Genomic DNA, 18,181 nt, shown 5'->3' with positions numbered 1-18,181 from the left:
ATAGGCCTTTACTCTCCAAAGGGTTCAAAATAACCTCCCAATCAACTAAGTAGGCTTCTTCCCACAGAAAGTTCCTCGTCAATCTTTCAATGTCCTTACTAACTGAGGTAGGCATCGTAGAAAGGAAAAGGAAGTATAACAGGATTTCACTCAACACCGACTGAATCAAATTCAGAATTCCCACTTTAGAGAAGAATTACATACTAGAGTATAATGGGATTCCATCTATACAGGAAAGTGATAGTAATATTTAAAGATTTTACTCCACTTCAAGATTAATAAGGAACTCACATTTGCTCTTTACAGGAGCTCAACAACTTTCGGTAGATGCATATAATGACTTTAACAGAGTGAAGTTGCTCATTTCTCAATTCCCTGTAAAATCTGTGCTCGAGATAACTTGTGATCTGCAAAAAGAAAAATAAATTTCATGAAAGTATTAAGTGATTAAGAATAAGAATAGGGGTGTACTAAAGGTAAATCGGGAAAGTACTGTAGCCCCATGCCCAAGGGGCAAAGTAATGAATTTATAGCAATGACAAACAGCTGAAGTATGCCAGAAGAAACGAAAAAAACTGAAGATGCTTGCACAGCGAAAATCCTGAACCCCTCAAACTGGGAAATAAGTTTCAATGGAAAAAAAGCATTGTTAAAGTATCCAAATCAAACGTTTGTCAAGTCCAGGTAAACAGTCTCAATGTTATGGAGCATGATCATGCAATCATGAAAAGACTAAAAAGTCCAAATTTCACAACTAAGTTTCCTACAGACATCCCAATTATCAACTCCTACAATATACGATTCCTCATAGGGAAAATGAGAAGACAGTGCAAAATGCTTGATACGTATCAACATAGTCCAGCACTTCATCCTCCAGGTTAATGAAATTCCATAACCACCTTGTCAATAACAGTTAAAGCCACACAGCAATTGCTACACATTATCTTTAACTTTAGATATGTAAGATGAAAAGTGACAAAAAAGAACTAAGGTAAATATTTCACTTTCAGAATAATCCAAGAGCACGGTTCGAAGATATTATTCAAAAGAAAAAATCATGCACGTCGCACCTTGGGAATACGAAAAGGATTTTTGGATGCATATTCACATAATTTACTGATCTTTCTGTCATTAGGTTCTTCATCCTGCCATAATATGAAAGAGAAGGATCAATTTCAGAACCGAATGCTGAGGAATGGGGAAATGATTTATACACTCATCTCCCTTACTGATGTCTCAGTAACGTGAACGTCCATCTTTGTTTTGAAAAGTTATGTATATAGATAAGTTTAGAATGTAAAATTTTCCCTCTCTGATAAAATTTCTAACTCTGCCCACTAGCGAATCCGACCCCAACCACCGGTCCATGAAACAAACTTTTAGAAGCAAGGGCCAAAGATCAATACAACGATTTGGCCAAAGCACGACTAAAATGGGTACGAGATCAACTCAAATTCCTAGATAAAAAAGAAATTGCAATTGACAACAATATGTTTTTGACATAGGGAGAAAGAGAGAGAACCTGAGAGCGAGGAAAGATATCGGCGAGCAGCTTCTTGTAGCGCTTGATGGGATGCCTCGACCTCGCACGCAATGCAGGGCAAAAGAAACACAAACTTTCACACACGGGCATCATCACTTGACCCGTAACCATTGCCATTATTCTTTCAACCCTAAGAATGAGAAGGATTCCCAAATGGCGCCCCTAAAAAAGATACACCTCCGCCCGCAACTCCGGTGGTACGATCGTCGTTGAAACGATCGACAGGATTCGAAAAAATGGGAATGGAATTCTTACCAGCGGTGCTTGGGGAGGAGGACCTGCGGTGGTATTCAATAGCCCTCCGGAAATTAGTGAAAGAATTGATGATGTCCGGTTTGAGAGCGCGAGAGCACCGGATCTACGAGGCCTCCACCTAACGAAAAATGGCGGAACTCAACGCCATTTTATACCCTTCTTCTTCCCTTTCCCTCCATTTTCGGCTATATTTCTGCTGCTTCTCATCATCCTGGTTTTCACAAAATGCCATAGCCGTTATTTTGTTTTTGGCCACCGTCCTCTGTTGTTATTGTTATAGACAAAACGATTTTTAATTTTTAATCTTTTTTTTTTTTTTCAGCAAAAAATACATCTTTGTCTCTCATGGCCATAGAAAGTGATGCATCCTCACAGTTGATAGCAAGAGCCCAATTGGGAGGCTATCACACCATACACCCGACATCTTGAAATTTCTAGCCCTTTTAGCTACTTCATGGGTCATTTTATTTCCATTTCTTTTAACATATACAAAAATTAAAGAAATTAAAAAAAATTAAAAAAAAAAAAAAGAAGAAGAAGTCAGCTCATCTATTTTCTTTTTTAAACACTTAACCTTAAGATGGGATAACGCTTTACCATTTAGAAGATTAATTGTTGTTAGACAATCAGATTCGAAAATAATATCAGAGAAACTTCATCTTTCTGCCGCTTTCACTCCTTCCAGAATTTCTGACATCTCTGATAATGGAGGTTCAGGGTTGTTTTGCATGTTCAACATTTCAAACTTGATCAAATTTCTAGCTAATTCTCTTGCAACAATGTCTATTCCCAGGTTTGAAGCTTCTTTTCTCCAAGTAGCATCCAATATTCCATAAAACTAGCCAGAGGGTCAATCCACTTAACTTGATTAGGTGAGCTTTCAAGAAAATTTTTCTTTGATTTAGTGATTACACTATTGGAATTTATATATTCGGTCATATATTTCTGAATCCAATCAGCTTTGATTGAACATACAGGAATCGGGGAATCATTTATTAACTTATTATGGTCTGACCAAATGCTCCAAGATGTTATGGCTACCAGTTCGAGTTCATCGCAGGAACGTGCCCTGTTTAGTTGGGTCCATCTATCATTGAAGCTTCTATTGAAATCATCATAAATACAATGACAGTCTGAAATTCTTTCCCAAATCTCCTTCGCTCACCGGCAGCTAAATAACACATGATCGATAATCTCAAATTCTTCATTACAGAAAGGACAGTAAGGTGTGATATTCAAACTTTTCTTCCTTAAATTTGTTTATTCTGGTAGGAAGAATGTTATGGAGTGCTCTCCAAATAAAATGTTTTATTTTGTTAGAAATTTTTAATTTCCAAATGTTTCCCTAAATACCAGTCATTAGGTTGGAGCTTGGACCGTCTTCATTTATAATACTTCTCATGAAAAGTTGATAGCCCCTTTTCACGGAATAGATTCCTAACTTATTATAGTGTCAAATTAGCTTGTCGGGAAAATTATTATTAGTAGGATTTTTCTTGATATAATTTGCATCCTCTTCATTTAATAAATCTTCTAAAATAGATTCTTTCCAACCACTCATTGGGAGAATGAAATCAGCAATATAAAAGTTCAATGTTAAAGGGTTAAAATAAGTAGGCTTGAATGATGAAGGCCTTGGAATCCAAAGGTCTGAAAAGAAATGTATTGAATTACCATTCTCAACTCTATATCAAAGACCCTTAGATAGAAGTTCTCTTCCACATATAAAACTTTTCTAAATGAGAGATAATTCCGATCCGACAGATACTTCAAGGATTGAACACTCATTAAAGTATAGGCTTTTAAGGACTGTAGATTGATGACAGAAAATTAGATGTCAATTTCTCAACAACTAAAATTTCGTGGACGCAATATGCGATGCATGTTCTTGAAGTATGCGTTGATTGTCATGCGTCGATGGTCATGCGTCCTGTCACAAGTTTTTTTATGCTCAAGCCAAGTATAACGCGAGCGCAAGTTTCTAGGGTGATCCAAGGTCGAACTCAGGGACTTGTAGCTGGATAAATGTGGTAATGTGCATGCGGCGGTTAAATAAAAGAATGATGAAGGGGTTGCTAAGCTAATACTACTCCTACTCCTAGCTAACAGACAATGCAATGAGAATGTGAAAGAGGGGTAGATACACGACAACTCATGACATGAAACAAATGAATGGGAAAATAGATAAAATGTGGAGATGATTTCATTGCATTCCTTAAGAGTAACCGCAAGGGCAACCTTAGTCAACGCAAGCCATGCGATCATGCTACACAAACTAAAAGCCTAAATCTAGGACGTATGCGGTGGGTATGCATAAGTGTCGAGATGACCGCATACAACCACCATATCCTACTTTCTGGAAGAATGCAATATCCTATGCACATTCGTAAGGTGCATACGATGTGTGAAAGCAAACGGAGCTTATCTCTAAGTTCCCCATTCTTGCCTATGTGTTCCAATCCGATCTCTCGAGTCTTAGATTTGGTTTTAGACTACTCTCTCCAGTATGCCTAAATGATGGATGATGCACTCATAAGACAAGGTAACCGCATGAACTTTGCTGACATAAAATTATTCCTATCTCTAGTGAACAATAGCTTACATTGCTTAATGCGACCAACCACTTATCCTCTCGGGCAGTTAATTGTTGCTGACTTTACTCATAGACAAGCGTTGCGTCCGCCTATAGATAGACGTTGCTATAACTTCACAATAAGAAAATAGGGTTTTCTCACACACTCACGCAACGCACACCTCTCGGTGGTTTGCTACATGCTTCATATCCCTAATCCACATGACTAAGTATGCGATACTCTAGCAATCTTACTAAGTGATGCAATGAAGTTAAAGATGCTAAGTAAAGAAGATGGAGATGGAGTCGAAGGAAACACATAAATGCATTGAACCCAAAATGAATTAATGCCTTAATCACAAAATGTATTCAATACAATATAAGAAAAGAAGAGAAAATTAAATGACCGGCTAGAAGCAATGACTTGCTTCTAGCGGATGTGCGTCAAGGCTGCCGGTGGTGCCATGGATGGGTGGAGGAGCTGAATCTCTCGAGATCTAACCCCGTTTGAAGGCTCCGGTCGTCACTCGAAATGGAGGAAGGAGGTGAAGAACTCTCGAACTTCTTCTCACACATTTGTCTGGATCACAAGGATCCGCCCTAAGCGAACCTCAAGCGAAAACCTTGGATAAGTTGAAGTTTTGCTCATTGGCTTCTTTAATATAGAGCCTAGATCGCCAACAACATCAATGGACTACTCTGATTCTGACATTCGCGATGCGTTTAGTCCTTTTTGAATCTCTGCTGCTAACGACGTGATAGGTGAAATGTCAATATCAACTTTTGATTTGTCCGAGATATGCGTTGATGAGTTCATTCCACCAACCTTGTGTTGATCCCATTAGTATGCGTTATCGTATAACCGTAATCATGCAGTGACCACATTCGCTTAATACTGTAACTCTACACGATGACCGCAATCGCTTGACGAGCATAACTCCCATGCGATGGACGCGTGCAACTGATTACCGCAACACCCATGCGTTGATCGAACACGTTTGCCTTTGCGATGGAGAGTTTTTTTTGCATGTAGTTGTCTATGCGGTGGTCCGGTTTCTGCGTTTGCGTCCACTTCCTGCGTTAGCTACAAAAATAGAACATTGAACGCATAATAACGCATAATATTGGGTTAGCTGAGATTCTTCATGTTAAACGATGTAAGCTCATTTTCTCATGAATTCCTAACATAATTGCCGCATATTCTGCTTAACAGCCCTTATAATTCTAAGTAAAAGGCCTAAGAATGCATGTCATCATAGATACAAAGGAATTTGGATTTTCTACTATTCTCCACACCTGCCTGGCTATTAATGCTTGGTTAATGCCAACTAAATCACGAAAACTAAGGGCACCCAATGATTTTGGTAGGTAAAGCTTCTTTCATTTCATCCAATGTATTTTCCTTTTATTAAAAGTTGATCCCCACCAAAAATTCGAGAAGGTGACGGTATGCGCAAGTGCACGCAATCGAAGTAATAAATCCCAAATAGAGTATCGTCTTCAGGGATCGACATGAGCAAAATTTTCCTAACTTAGCTATCACAATTCTTCGTCAATTTTATCCAAGCAACCAAAAGATGGTTTTTATCTATAACTATGGATAACAAAAATTCAGTCACACACAAGAACAATTTAGAGCAAAACAATTCCAGAGTGTTGTTTCATTTAGGGAATACAATGAATATGACATGCAATTGATTGAAATTGATAGATTGAGGAAGTTCTAAAATCAGGAAATCCTCTCTCGAGCTCAAACCATCCTAATAACTACCTATCGAGTCGAATCTCTTCTATTGCTTGAATAGTTACAACATTAAGACCCTTCACTCGAACCCAATTCACTCTCATGCAATTTCAAATAACAATCTAAATTATTGGGTCCAGCGAATTAAATTCTCTCTCGAGATATCTAATTAACTTAGTTCATTTAATTAATGGCCAGTTAACCAAAAGCATTAAAGACAAATAATTTAGAAATCCATGCAAAATCAATAAATTACAAATTCAAATACTCAAAGTAATATCCCTAAAATCCACAAACACCCTATAAAAGAGTTTAGCCATGCATGATTCTAATAACACTATTAAACAAACAAACAATCATTATGGTGGAAAATAAATTAACAAAGAAGAACAATCTCCCCTCAATAGGTTCGAATCCCAATCACGATCTTCTTAACTCTCGCCACAAATACCGAATTGTTCTTCAACAAAATTGCACGATCACGATCAATCCAGAAACGCTCTCAGATCAACTTTCAATCGAAATCTCAAGTCTTCAACAAAAAATTATCAGAATTGCTCTGTTTCGGCTTCTGTACGGACTAGAATTTAGGTAAAATATATCAAAGTCGGCTCACTTTTTCTCCTCTTATTTTTCCTCTCTACAGACCTAGCGGCGCAACACTGTTATTTATGCTCATAGTGTCGCAACGTTGGCTCATGCCAGCCACACTGCCCTATTTCCGATTGGTCTCAAATCTACAACGTCAGGGAGCAACGTTGCAACGTTCTTCCAATGTTGACTCCCCCGATTTGTCTTCCAAATTTGCTTCTTTTCTTGATCTTGGGTCTTTGGTTTCTTCCTAATTCTATAACCAACCCGTAATTGCTCAAAATTGGAGTTTTGTCCTGGGTTTTTTTTTTTTTTATCATTTTCACACAAATTTCTCCCGATGCTTAGTTTCCTAAAATTACTCAATAAACCACGTCAAACTAAACAAAATTAGCAATATTAGTTCTAAATTTGAAGGTAATAAAAGCACTTTATAGATGCTTTTCACTATCCCAAACTTAAAACTTTACTAGTCCCGAGCAAAGAAAAGAAAGAAACAAAAAGTAGAAGAAATAATGAATATTGAAATGAAAAAGGTTCAAGGCATACATTATCTTATTCTAGTTTCATCAGCTTCTCAACATATACAAGACTCATCCACAGAAAAATTCAGACACATCCTAATCGTTGAGAGTTTCTAAAGCCAACACTTTTTATCTTTTGTGTGTGTGTGACTCCTCCTTTAATTCAAAACTCAATACCTAACTTAAGATTTAATTAAGATTCATCAGTTTCCCCCCTAATATAGCTCAAACACCAATCATCAAGCATCACCATACTTAAGGAAGTAATATGTCCACTAAGATGCCTACACTACTTATTTTAACGAAATCCCAACTTGCATCATTTGACCTAGGGGCACTAGCTTTCACACATCCACTGCAAGGAACCATACCTAGTTAATTCCCAAGTGTCCTAAATGATCACAATAAAGACAACTCTTTTTACCCCTATCCATGCATACACATTACAAGTTTACAATAATAAAAAAGATATTTCTTTTAAGTGCATGAGTACACACTCTATATTTTTTTTTCCCCCTTCAATGGCAATAATAATATTATTTTCTTTCCTCTTAGTCTAACATTACAACCCATCATGTAAGACACTCTCTAACTAGTGGGGCCTTTCGAGGTGACAACCAAATTGACTTTAAATTAATGCTTTGTTCAGTTAGAGGTTATAAATTAAAGTGGTTCGTGCTTAAAATAACAGAGGATAAAAAGAGGGATTCAGAACAAAAAACACTCAAGACAGAACTATGTTATCCCATTTCTACTTTAAAGCATGACATACATCACGAGTGACTCATCAACCATCATAGTAAAAGAAAGTAACTAAAGAACACAATTCAATCAGTCTCAACATTCTTCCTAAACAAAATCAACTATTTTCAAAATTTTCAAATTTTTTTAATTTTTCCTCAAAATCAACAATAACATGCATAAAACAATCAACTCAGAATAGCATGCATAAAAGCACAAGATTCAGGCACAAAGTACGCCTCCCACCCCAAACTTAAAAAGATGCATTGTCCCCAATGCATAACATCTAAAACAATCACACAACGGATGAGTGATACAAGCCTGGGTAATGAGCAGGGATTCACGAATTTGGATGGAGAACTGGTGCTTGAAAACACATGAGCATCATCTCCAACCTGAGGATCAAAACAAAATAATCATGAGGTGGTTCTCTGTCCTAAAAAAATAAAATAATCAAATAACAAATGAAATGAAACTGAAATAAAACTGGAACACTTAGGTTTCCTCCCAAGAAGCGGTTAGTTTAACGTCTTTAGCTAGACTAGGCCAAAATGATAACTCCTTAAAGCGCAAGTCCTCCACACGTCACTCTTCATCTTCACAGTAGTGTTTCAATCTCTGGGCATTGACCTTGAATGTCGTTCCATCCTTGCCATGCAGCTCCACTGCATCATAAGGGGTAACATCCTTGATTACGAACGGTACAGACCATCGAGACTTAAGCTTTCCTGAACAACCGAAGACGAACAGCAAAACCCGTTCACCAGGAAGAAAAGCTCTAGGCACAATCCGATTACCATGCCATTTTGTCTTTTGTTGCTTATAAATCATAGAATTCTCATATGCTTGGTTTTGGAACTTCTCTATCTCATTAAGTTGCAGCAATCTATGTTTCCCAGTTGTCTGAAGAATGAAATTCAACTTCTTAATAGCCCAATAAGTTTGATGCTCTAACTCAACAGGCAAATGGAACGCCTTTCCAAACACCAACTTATATGAGGATATACCAATCGAAGTTTTAAAAGTCGTTCTATACGCTCACAGAGCATCAACAAGCTTTAACGCCCAATCCTTCATGTTAGCTTGAACCGTCTTTTCTAGAATCTACTTAATCTCCCTATTAGACACTTCAGCTAAACCATTAGTCTGAGGATGATAAGCTAATGATACCTTATGCTTAACCTCATATTTAGAAAGCATCCTGTCAAGCAACTTATTGCAAAAGTGAGATCCCTCATCACTAATCAGTGCTCGTGGGGTATCAAATCGTGTGAAAATATTTGTATACAAAAAATTAAGAATAACACGAGCATAATTTATCCTAATAGCAATCGCCTCTACCCACTTTGAGACCACCGCAAGTCATATATAAGAATACCCCTCAGAAGGTGGGAAAAGACCCATAAAATCAATACCCCATACATCAAATAATTCTACTTCTAAAATTGGGGTAAGGGGAAACTCATTTTTCCCTAAAACATTGCCGATACGCTGGCACCTATCACAAGTTCTCACATATGTATAACAATCTCTAAACAATGTAGGCCAATAAAAACCAAATTGTAATACCTTTGTTGCAATTTGTGCAGGTCCAAAATGCCTACCATATGGAGATGAATGACGTTCAAATAAAATTTTAGAATACTCCTCCAATGGCACACATCATCTAATAACATTGTCAGAATAAATCTTAAAAAGAAAGAGGTCGTCCCAATGAAAAAACTTGACCTGGTGGAGAAACCTTTTCTTCTATTCATAGTTCAAGTCAGGGGGCACTCCACTTGCCAAATAGTTCACATAATCAGCGAACCAAGGAATATTCCCCTCTACCTTGTACAGGTGCTCATCAGGAAATTCTTCAACTATTGGAGTCAATTACTGGCCACTTTCATGCTCAATCCTGGACAGATGATCAACTACCACATTCTCACAACCTTTTTGATCCTCGATTGTGAAGTTAAATTCCTAAAACAATAAGATCCATCTCATTAGTCGAGGTTTGACATCTTTATTTTCAAACAAGAATTTTGGAGTAGCATGATCTGTGTGAACAATTATTTTAGAACCAAGTAGATAGGTCTAGAACTTATCAAAAGCAAATACAATTGCAAGTAGTTCTTTCTCAGTAGTTGTATAATTTACTTGGGCAGAATCAAGAGTCCTATTTGCATAATAAATTACCCTAAACAACTTTTCTCTATGTTACCCTAAAAAAACCCTTATAACAAAATCACTAGCATCACACATTATTTCAAATGACCAACTCCAATCAGGTATGACAATAATAGGTGCAAAAGTCAATTTTTCTTTCAAATAATTAAAAGCTATCTGACAAGCCTCATAAAAAACAAACTTCTAGTCTTTTTCTAACAGGTTGCACAAGGGTTTTGAAATTTTTGAAAAATCTTTTATAAAACGCCTATAAAACCCAGCATTCCCTAAGAAACTCTTAACTCCCTTGACATTCACTAGAGGAGGTAACTGGTCTATAGCAGAAACTCTTGCCCAATCGACCTCTAAACTTCTCTTAGAAATCTTATACCCTAACACAATACCTTCATTGACCATGAAATGACATTTCTTCCAATTCAGGACAATTGGTTTCCTTACACCTCTACAAAACACGTGAAAGGTTAGCTAAAAAAGAATAAATTGAGGATCCAAACACAGAAAAATCATTCATAAAAACCTCAATGATCTCCTTGATCAATCCATGAAAAATGGCCATCATGCATCTCTAGAAAGTGGCTGGTGCGTTACATAAGCCGAATGGCATCCTCCCATAAGGACACATGAATGTCGTCTTCTTCTGATCTTCAAGAGCATTAGTAATTTGATTGTAACCTAAAAAACCATCAAGAAAACAATAGTAAGAATATCCAATAAACCTATCTAACATTTTATCAATAAATGGCAAAGGAAAATGGTCTTTTCTGGTGGTCTTGTTTAGCTTCCTGTAATCGATGCACACCGTCTATCCCGTAACTGTCTTGGTGGGAATATTTTCATTATTTAATTTTTATCACAGTCATCCCATTTTTCTTGGGTACCACCTGCACAGGACTCTCCCAAGAACTATTAGATATCGCATAGATAATTTCTGCATTTAGCAATTTAAGAACCTCAACCCTTACAAATTCTCTCATTGTAGGATTCAACCTCCTTTGGGGTTCAATTGAGGGACTGAAGGAATCCTCCATTAATATTTTATGCATCACAATTGAGAGACTGATTCCTTTCAAGTTACTAATTGACCAACTCAAAGCCGATCGATAGGTTCGGAAGTCTCTCAACAATTTCTCCTCTTCTACTCTGTTCAATTCAAATGAAATAATTATGGGGTATGTAGAGGATTTTCCTAGAAAAGCATACCTCAAATGTGTAGGTAAGTCTTTCAATTCTAATAAGGGTGGTGTAACACCCCGCACATTTTTTAGTAATAATGTAATTTCAGTAACTTTATTATTTGGAATTTCAGTAATTGTTATTAGTTGGAGGGCATTTTTGGAATTTTGGACTTCAAGTATAAGTGCGGGAATTTAAGTGTTAGCGTGAAAATCATTCAATTTTTAAATTCAATTTGAAAATTAATGGCAGGAATTAATTTTCTTTTGAAAAGAAAAGGAATTAAATAATATAAAATGGAATAAGAAAATGATTTAAATACAATTATACTATTTTCTTTTTAGTTATTATAATTATTATTATAAAACAAAACTCCCTCTCTCCTCCTTCCTCAAGCCACTACCCGAAACCCCTTTCCCCCAAATTTTTTTCCTGCCGTTCACGTGCCCTTCAACTCGTCGCTTCTAGCCACGAGCATTTCGCTGCTGTCAGTCTGAGTCATCGAAGACTGTCGATTCAAATTTCCTCCACCAGTTGTCGAAGGCCGTAGACCGCACGAGCCAAGCCCAGTCGTGTGATCCCTGCCAACCACACGTTCGCCCCTCTGCGCGCCGATCTTGCCCAACTGGTCTGAGTTGCCCACGCAGTCGCCGATCCAGCCTCTTGATCGCCGCGTGCCACATCATCTCCTAACAGCTTGAGCTACCACCGCCTCCAGCCGGTTTACTCCACCGTCCATCGTCGCGCTGTCTATCTTCTGTTGCATGGGTCTTCGTCGGACTCTTAGATTTTGGTAAGATCTATTTTGTGCTTGGGTTTCTTGAAGGATTTTTGGATGCCCACTAATTGGAATAAAGATTAAATTAGTCGCATTATTTTGATTTTAGATTTGAGCTTGGAAAATTACAGAAGCGGTTGTCCAGCGGATTTGAGATTGTTCGGCAAGAGTTTTGGTAAGAGTTATGGTCCTTGTTATTGGTTTGTGGGCACACTTTGATTATTGAATTAAATGTTGATTTAACCCTTGTATCTTTAAGGTTCCAAGTCATTGTCTATTGGGATTTAAAATCTGTTAGAAGGAGATTTTGGAGTCGTAATCTTGGGAGTGGTTATTGATCAAGTTCTTTGGGTAAGCTTTTGGATATTTTGAATTTGAATATGAGGTTTCGCAATTATTGTTGGACTGAAATTTAATGATTGTATCTGTATGTTAGGGTCGTTACTTCAAACTGCTGTCATCGTTTGGCTGTCTGATTTATCTGTGGATTTTCGATTAAGGTAATTAATCTTACTACTGGAACTGCCCACGGGCCAGACTTTAGTTGTATGCTAGCATTATAAATGTATGTTATGGCAAAATGTTAGCATGATAAATTCATAGTATGATCTGAATCAAAGTATGTTCTGGCACGAGATCTGAATTATTTAAATATGCACATAGACACTTGAATGCTAGTATGAGATGGTATGTGTTTCCACATGTTTGTATCTGATATGATGATGTTGAGGTATACATGTATGTTGTAGAATTATGATGTTAAGGTATACTGTATGTTGTAGAACCATACTGTTGAGGTATATGTGTATGTGGTAGAGCTATGGTATTGAGGATTATATGTATGTCATAGATTCGTACGGTGATGATTTTGATGTTGAGACTGTGTGAATGTCCTTACTGATTAGTTAGATGCCCATTAGATTTTATGTTTCCTTCAGGATTCACCAGTTTTTGTTTCCTTCGGGATTCACCAGTTTGTGTTTCCTTCGGGATTCACCAGTTTGTGTTTCCTTCGGGATTCACTAGTTTGTGTCTTCTTTGTGATTCACCAGAGGTAGTGGGCATAATTAACTACAGTAGGATAGGAGTCAGTCTCCTTCTTATTTCATGTGTATATGTGCCAGAGGTGGGTATCTAGATGACATAGTTGCCCAGCCTGACCCCAGTAGTGGGGTTACTTACTAAGTATTTTATAATAATTCTTTCTCATATTGTTGTTTCAGGTAAGGGTAGAGATGCACCGGTGATGGACAAGCAGAATTCGTGATCGAGCCACTGGGACTTGTTTTTTACGCTTCCACATCATGAGATTTAGAGTTCTTTTCATGTTTCTCTTAATGTTAGTTTTGATGTTTGAAACTTGTTAGTAAGAATTATTTTTCATATTTATTTATTAACCTTGATTTACGGGTACCCTATTCTTGTTTTTTTTTTCTTTTGTATTTAATAAAAGACTTTTGAACTCCCTTATCTATTTAGAATTTATCTCAACATAAAGAAGTGTCGTTTTAAGTGTCATGCATGCATGTATTTTAGTAACGACCTAACTTAAGTCCTAAGGGTTTGGGTCGTTACAGGTGGCGTAGTAACATTAGACTTACTAACAGACAGTAGAGGTACAGGTACATGCTTAGCATAACACACAAGCAAATAATTCAAGCATTCAGTATAAAACTCAATATCCTCATCTATCCCATCTATCATATCTATCTCACAATTTAACAAACTCTGACTTAAATGATCGGTGTCTAAGGCCAGTTCTTAAAACTCAGCAATATGTTTATCCATAACATTAATGCTATAACAAGTACTATCAGACTCGGTATGCTTCAGAGAACAGAAAATATTGAATTTTACCTCCTCCTCGTCCACCCGAAGTGTAAGCTTACCATCGTAGACGTCAATCAATGCCCTACCTGTGGTCAAGAATGGTTGGCCTAGGATGATGGAAACCTCTGAATCTTCCTCCATATCCAGACTAAATATCTGTTGGGAAGATGAATTTACCAACCTTGACTAGTACATCCTCCACTACACCTCGAGGGTCAGTAAGAGAACGATATGCTAGTTACAAAGATATGGTTGTCGGTTGTACCTCTTCCATGTCTAATTTCCTGTATAAAGATAAAAGGCATCAGATTAATTGAGGCCCATAAATCACATAGAGCTCTACTTACCGTTAAGCTCCCAATGATGCAAAGGATTGTGAAGCTCCCAAGATCCTTCATCTTTTGAGGCAGCTTCTTTTGCAAAATTGCACTGCATTTCTCTGTCAAACTTACCATCTCAAAATCTTCAAATTTCTTCTTTTTTGGCAACACATCCTTCATAAACTTGGGGCATTTGTTCCAACGCATCTACAAAAGGAATATTTATATGCATCTTCTTAAAAATGTTAAAAAATTTAACAAATTGATCATTTAGCTTCTTCTTTTGAAAACGTTGAGGATAATGGATGCTATTACAAACAAGAGGTAAAGGGGTAGAATGACTCCCTGAATTCGATGACTTGGATACATCAGTTGCCTCTCTCTCGACATTCACTTCAAATTCTTGGTCAGTGTCCCTTGTCATAGGCTTATCGGCCTTTTTTGCATCCTCATCCACCCATTCGATCTCAGCTACTATTCTCCTGCTTCTCAAATTTATTTCCTTGCACTCTTCCTTATGGCTTTTCTCAACACAGCAGACGAACTTGCCTGACTATATGGCATTCATTGTAATCGCCATCTGGTTAAATTGGGCCTCAAGGTTCTGAATGGCCTTACCATGACTGGTCATTGTACTTTCAAAGTAGTTCACCCTACTTCTAGATTCTATGATGAACTCCCTCATCAATTCCTCCATTAAGAGCTTCTGCTCAGGAGGTGGAGGAGAAGTTGAAAAACTTGAATGATTGAGGTTGTGAAAACCCCCTTGTTTGTATCTATGAATTGTTATCCTAGTTCATCTTCGATTAACATAACCAATGATCAATAACAACTATCAGGCTTCATTTCATGAACTGTTTGCTTATTCTTTGTGTTTGGCTGTAACAAGATACCTTTGTAAGTTTGAAAGATTACATTATTGACTTTGGTAGTTATGGGGTGTCTTTGATTTGGTAGGTCAATATTTTGCGGTTGTTGAGTAAGAGATTATAGGTGAGGTAATGGGTTATCATTCAACAAATTGCCTGAATGCTAAACTTGATTTGGTAGGTCTGTTTCTTTTTTTTTCTTTTCTTTTCAAATTAAGTTATATGAACCTTAATTGAATGTAATTTTGTACTGAGAATTTAGTATTTAAGACATGGAAATGGTTCAATGTATCGTGTTGATTCTCTCTTTTATAACTTTAATATTTATGTAATGTGTGTGTTTTCATTATTTTTCTTTTCTTTTGGATTTTTAGGTGTTTTCAAGGAATTTTCCTTCTCATGATCATGAAGCTTTCATGTTCTATAAATTGAGGAATTTGATGTTGAGTTGCTATGTGGGTTGTTTTTGTACATGTACCTTGCCAAATGAATTTAGTTGCTATATTCTTTTCTCTTGGTTATTTGGTTCCCATTGTCTTTTCTATTTGGTTACAATTACTAATTTTCTCTTCATTTTGATTGTTAGGAATGTCCTAGAACTCGCAGTTCGTAAATTTTGTGTTAAACATTCTATTTATCAATAAAATATTATTGAGTATTTTATTCAATAAAATTGTTGATATTGCATTCTATTATGAAAATCCAATAAACATATCCATGGTTATAATATGAATATTTTAACTTTATGTGGTGACATAAATAGGATCAAGTTAATAGTATATAAGTATATGGATGAAATTGGGTATCTCATCCTAGTAACATTATTGGATGCGACCCATTTTATATATGTAATACAAATGATGTGATCCACAGATCATTCATATAGAGACATATGAGTGGGGGCATCCTATGCAATGAGTTTGCATAAAGACTGGCCCACAAAATAATCACTTTTCTTTATAACGACCGTTTACTATTAAAACTGACTATTTCATATTAAAGTAACCTAAGATAACTCGATCTTAATTCTGAGCTAGCTATGAACTCCTTCATTTTAATGGATTTTCACCAAAATCCAATTGAATTATGTGATAATCACCAAGTAGGTAGTGCCATCCATGCAGCCTATTGGTTTTGCATGGTTTCTGTCCATATATTGAAGCTTCATGCTGAAAGCTTCATGCTGTCCATCAACTTTTATTAGTTCATTCTCAATTCAACTTGATTTAAGTGTTTCCACTACACATTCCTACTTGAGTATAGTGGAGAAGATCTTAGTGGTGGTCTTCTTAAAGATTCAAGCTCAAACTTGGTGAAATTTTGCTGAATTTATGGAAGAGATCTTCAAAGGTAATATGTGTTTCAAACCCTCTTATGAACGTCATATGTATAACATGTTTAAAGCTCAAATTAAATGTAGTTTAAGTGTTTATTGATTCTGAAGTCTTCCGTTGCATGTTATATTACTCCTTCATTAATAAGCTTAATTGTTAGGATACATAAGTTTATTTTCCAATGAGTTTATGTTCATGAGTTTTGTTACTTTATTATCATATACTTAACTTACATATAGCTTTAAGTAAAATCCCTCTATATCAAAGTTTAATTCTCTCTTATTCAGCTAGTGAAAACACTCCCTAGCACGCCAAAGCTTCTTAAAAGTAAGTTCTTACCCTTTTTTAGACCAGTGAAAGTTATTTGTATCTAACAAAATTTTAATATTGTTATTGACCCTTATGAGTTTTAGTAAAGTTCCATATAACCACAAGGAAGAAATTTAATAAATGTCCCTATAGGTGTTAAACTATTGTTGTAAACGTGTATAAATAGAAGAGAGCGATAGGATGAGCAACTGTTTGAGGCATGAGAACGATATAAAGAGCTGCTATGGAAGTGTCCCCAGTATGGATATCCTGGCTGGTTGCAGATTTAGTTGTTCTACAATGGGTTGACCAACATTACGAAATCCATATTGGATGCTGCAGCAAGTGGCTCAATTTTGCAAAGACCCCAACCGTTGCTCAAGCACTTTTAAAGGATATGGCCACCATAAGTTATAACTGGCTATCACAATGTGGCACGTCTAGAGTGACAGGCCTTTACGAGCTCGATGAGATAGGGGCATTAAAGGAATAAGTGGCTGCTTTGACTAACATAATTAATCATCTGTCTACAGGTACTCAACCATCAATTGCATCGATAGCGGCGTACCATGCAACGCCATCATGGGAGGTGCCAAATACTGAGTAGGAAAATTTTGCACATCAGCACAACCAGTTTTGAGGATCACATCAGAACCCATATCAGACGCACCAACCTCCCCATTATCAATCATGTTTCATGACAACTTCTCATATGCTAACAAAAAAATGTTTTGCAGGGCCATCCAAGTTTTTCAACTTCTTCTCCACCTCTTGAGCAGAAACTCTCAATGGAAGAATTGATGAGGGAGTTCATCACGGAATCCAGAAGTAGGGCGAACTACTTCAAAAGTACAATGACCAGTCATGGTAAGGCATTAGGAACCTTGAGGTCCAGTTTAACCAGATGGCAACTACAATGAATTCCATACAGTTAGGCAAGTTCGTTTGCTATGTTGAGAAAAGCCATAAGGAGGAGTGCAAGGCAATAAATTTGAAAAGTGGGAGAATAGTAGCTGAGATCGAATGGGTGGATGAGAATACAAAAGAGGCCGATAAGCCTGTGACAAGGGACACTGACCAAGAATTTGAAGTGAATTCCGAGAGGGAGGCAACTGATGTACCCAAGTCATCGAATTCAGGGAGTTATCCTGCCCCTTTACCTCATGTTTGTAATAGCATCCCTTATCCTCAACGTTTTCAAAAGAAGAAGCTAAATGATCAATTTCCTAAATTTTTTGACATTTTTAAGAAGTTGCATATAAATATTCCTCCTATTTATACACGTTTACAATAAGAGTTTAACACCTATAGAGACATTTATTAAAGCTCTCCCTTGTGGTTGTATGAAACTTTACTAAAACTCATAAGAGTCACATAGCAATATTAAAATTTTGTTAGATACAAATAGTTAATGTCTCGTTATATA

General features: G+C 36.7%; 1 protein-coding gene across 2 annotated transcripts in view; it reads right to left on the bottom strand.

Moving 5' to 3' along the window:
* LOC120086583 (protein SEMI-ROLLED LEAF 2-like) overlaps window positions 1-2,161 on the bottom strand; it is a 31,157-nt gene extending 28,996 nt beyond the window's left edge. The window contains exons 1-3 of one of the 2 annotated variants that reach the window (XR_005484263.1): window positions 1,523-2,161; window positions 1,071-1,145; window positions 292-407 (exon numbers count right to left, since the gene is read on the bottom strand). Coding sequence is in view for 1 of the 2 variants with exons in the window: in XM_039043310.1 (XP_038899238.1) it covers window positions 292-407; window positions 1,071-1,145; window positions 1,523-1,660 (329 nt within the window). In the remaining variant the exon portion in view is untranslated. The remainder of the gene's footprint in view (window positions 1-291; window positions 408-1,070; window positions 1,146-1,522) is intronic. The other variant, XM_039043310.1, reaches the window with a different exon arrangement.
* Window positions 2,162-18,181: the final 16,020 nt, after the last annotated feature.

The sequence above is a fragment of the Benincasa hispida genome, chromosome 9 (genome assembly GCF_009727055.1).
Source record: "Benincasa hispida cultivar B227 chromosome 9, ASM972705v1, whole genome shotgun sequence".
Classification (NCBI taxonomy): Eukaryota; Viridiplantae; Streptophyta; class Magnoliopsida; order Cucurbitales; family Cucurbitaceae; genus Benincasa; species Benincasa hispida.
This window is presented reverse-complemented; position numbering and strand designations above follow the sequence as displayed.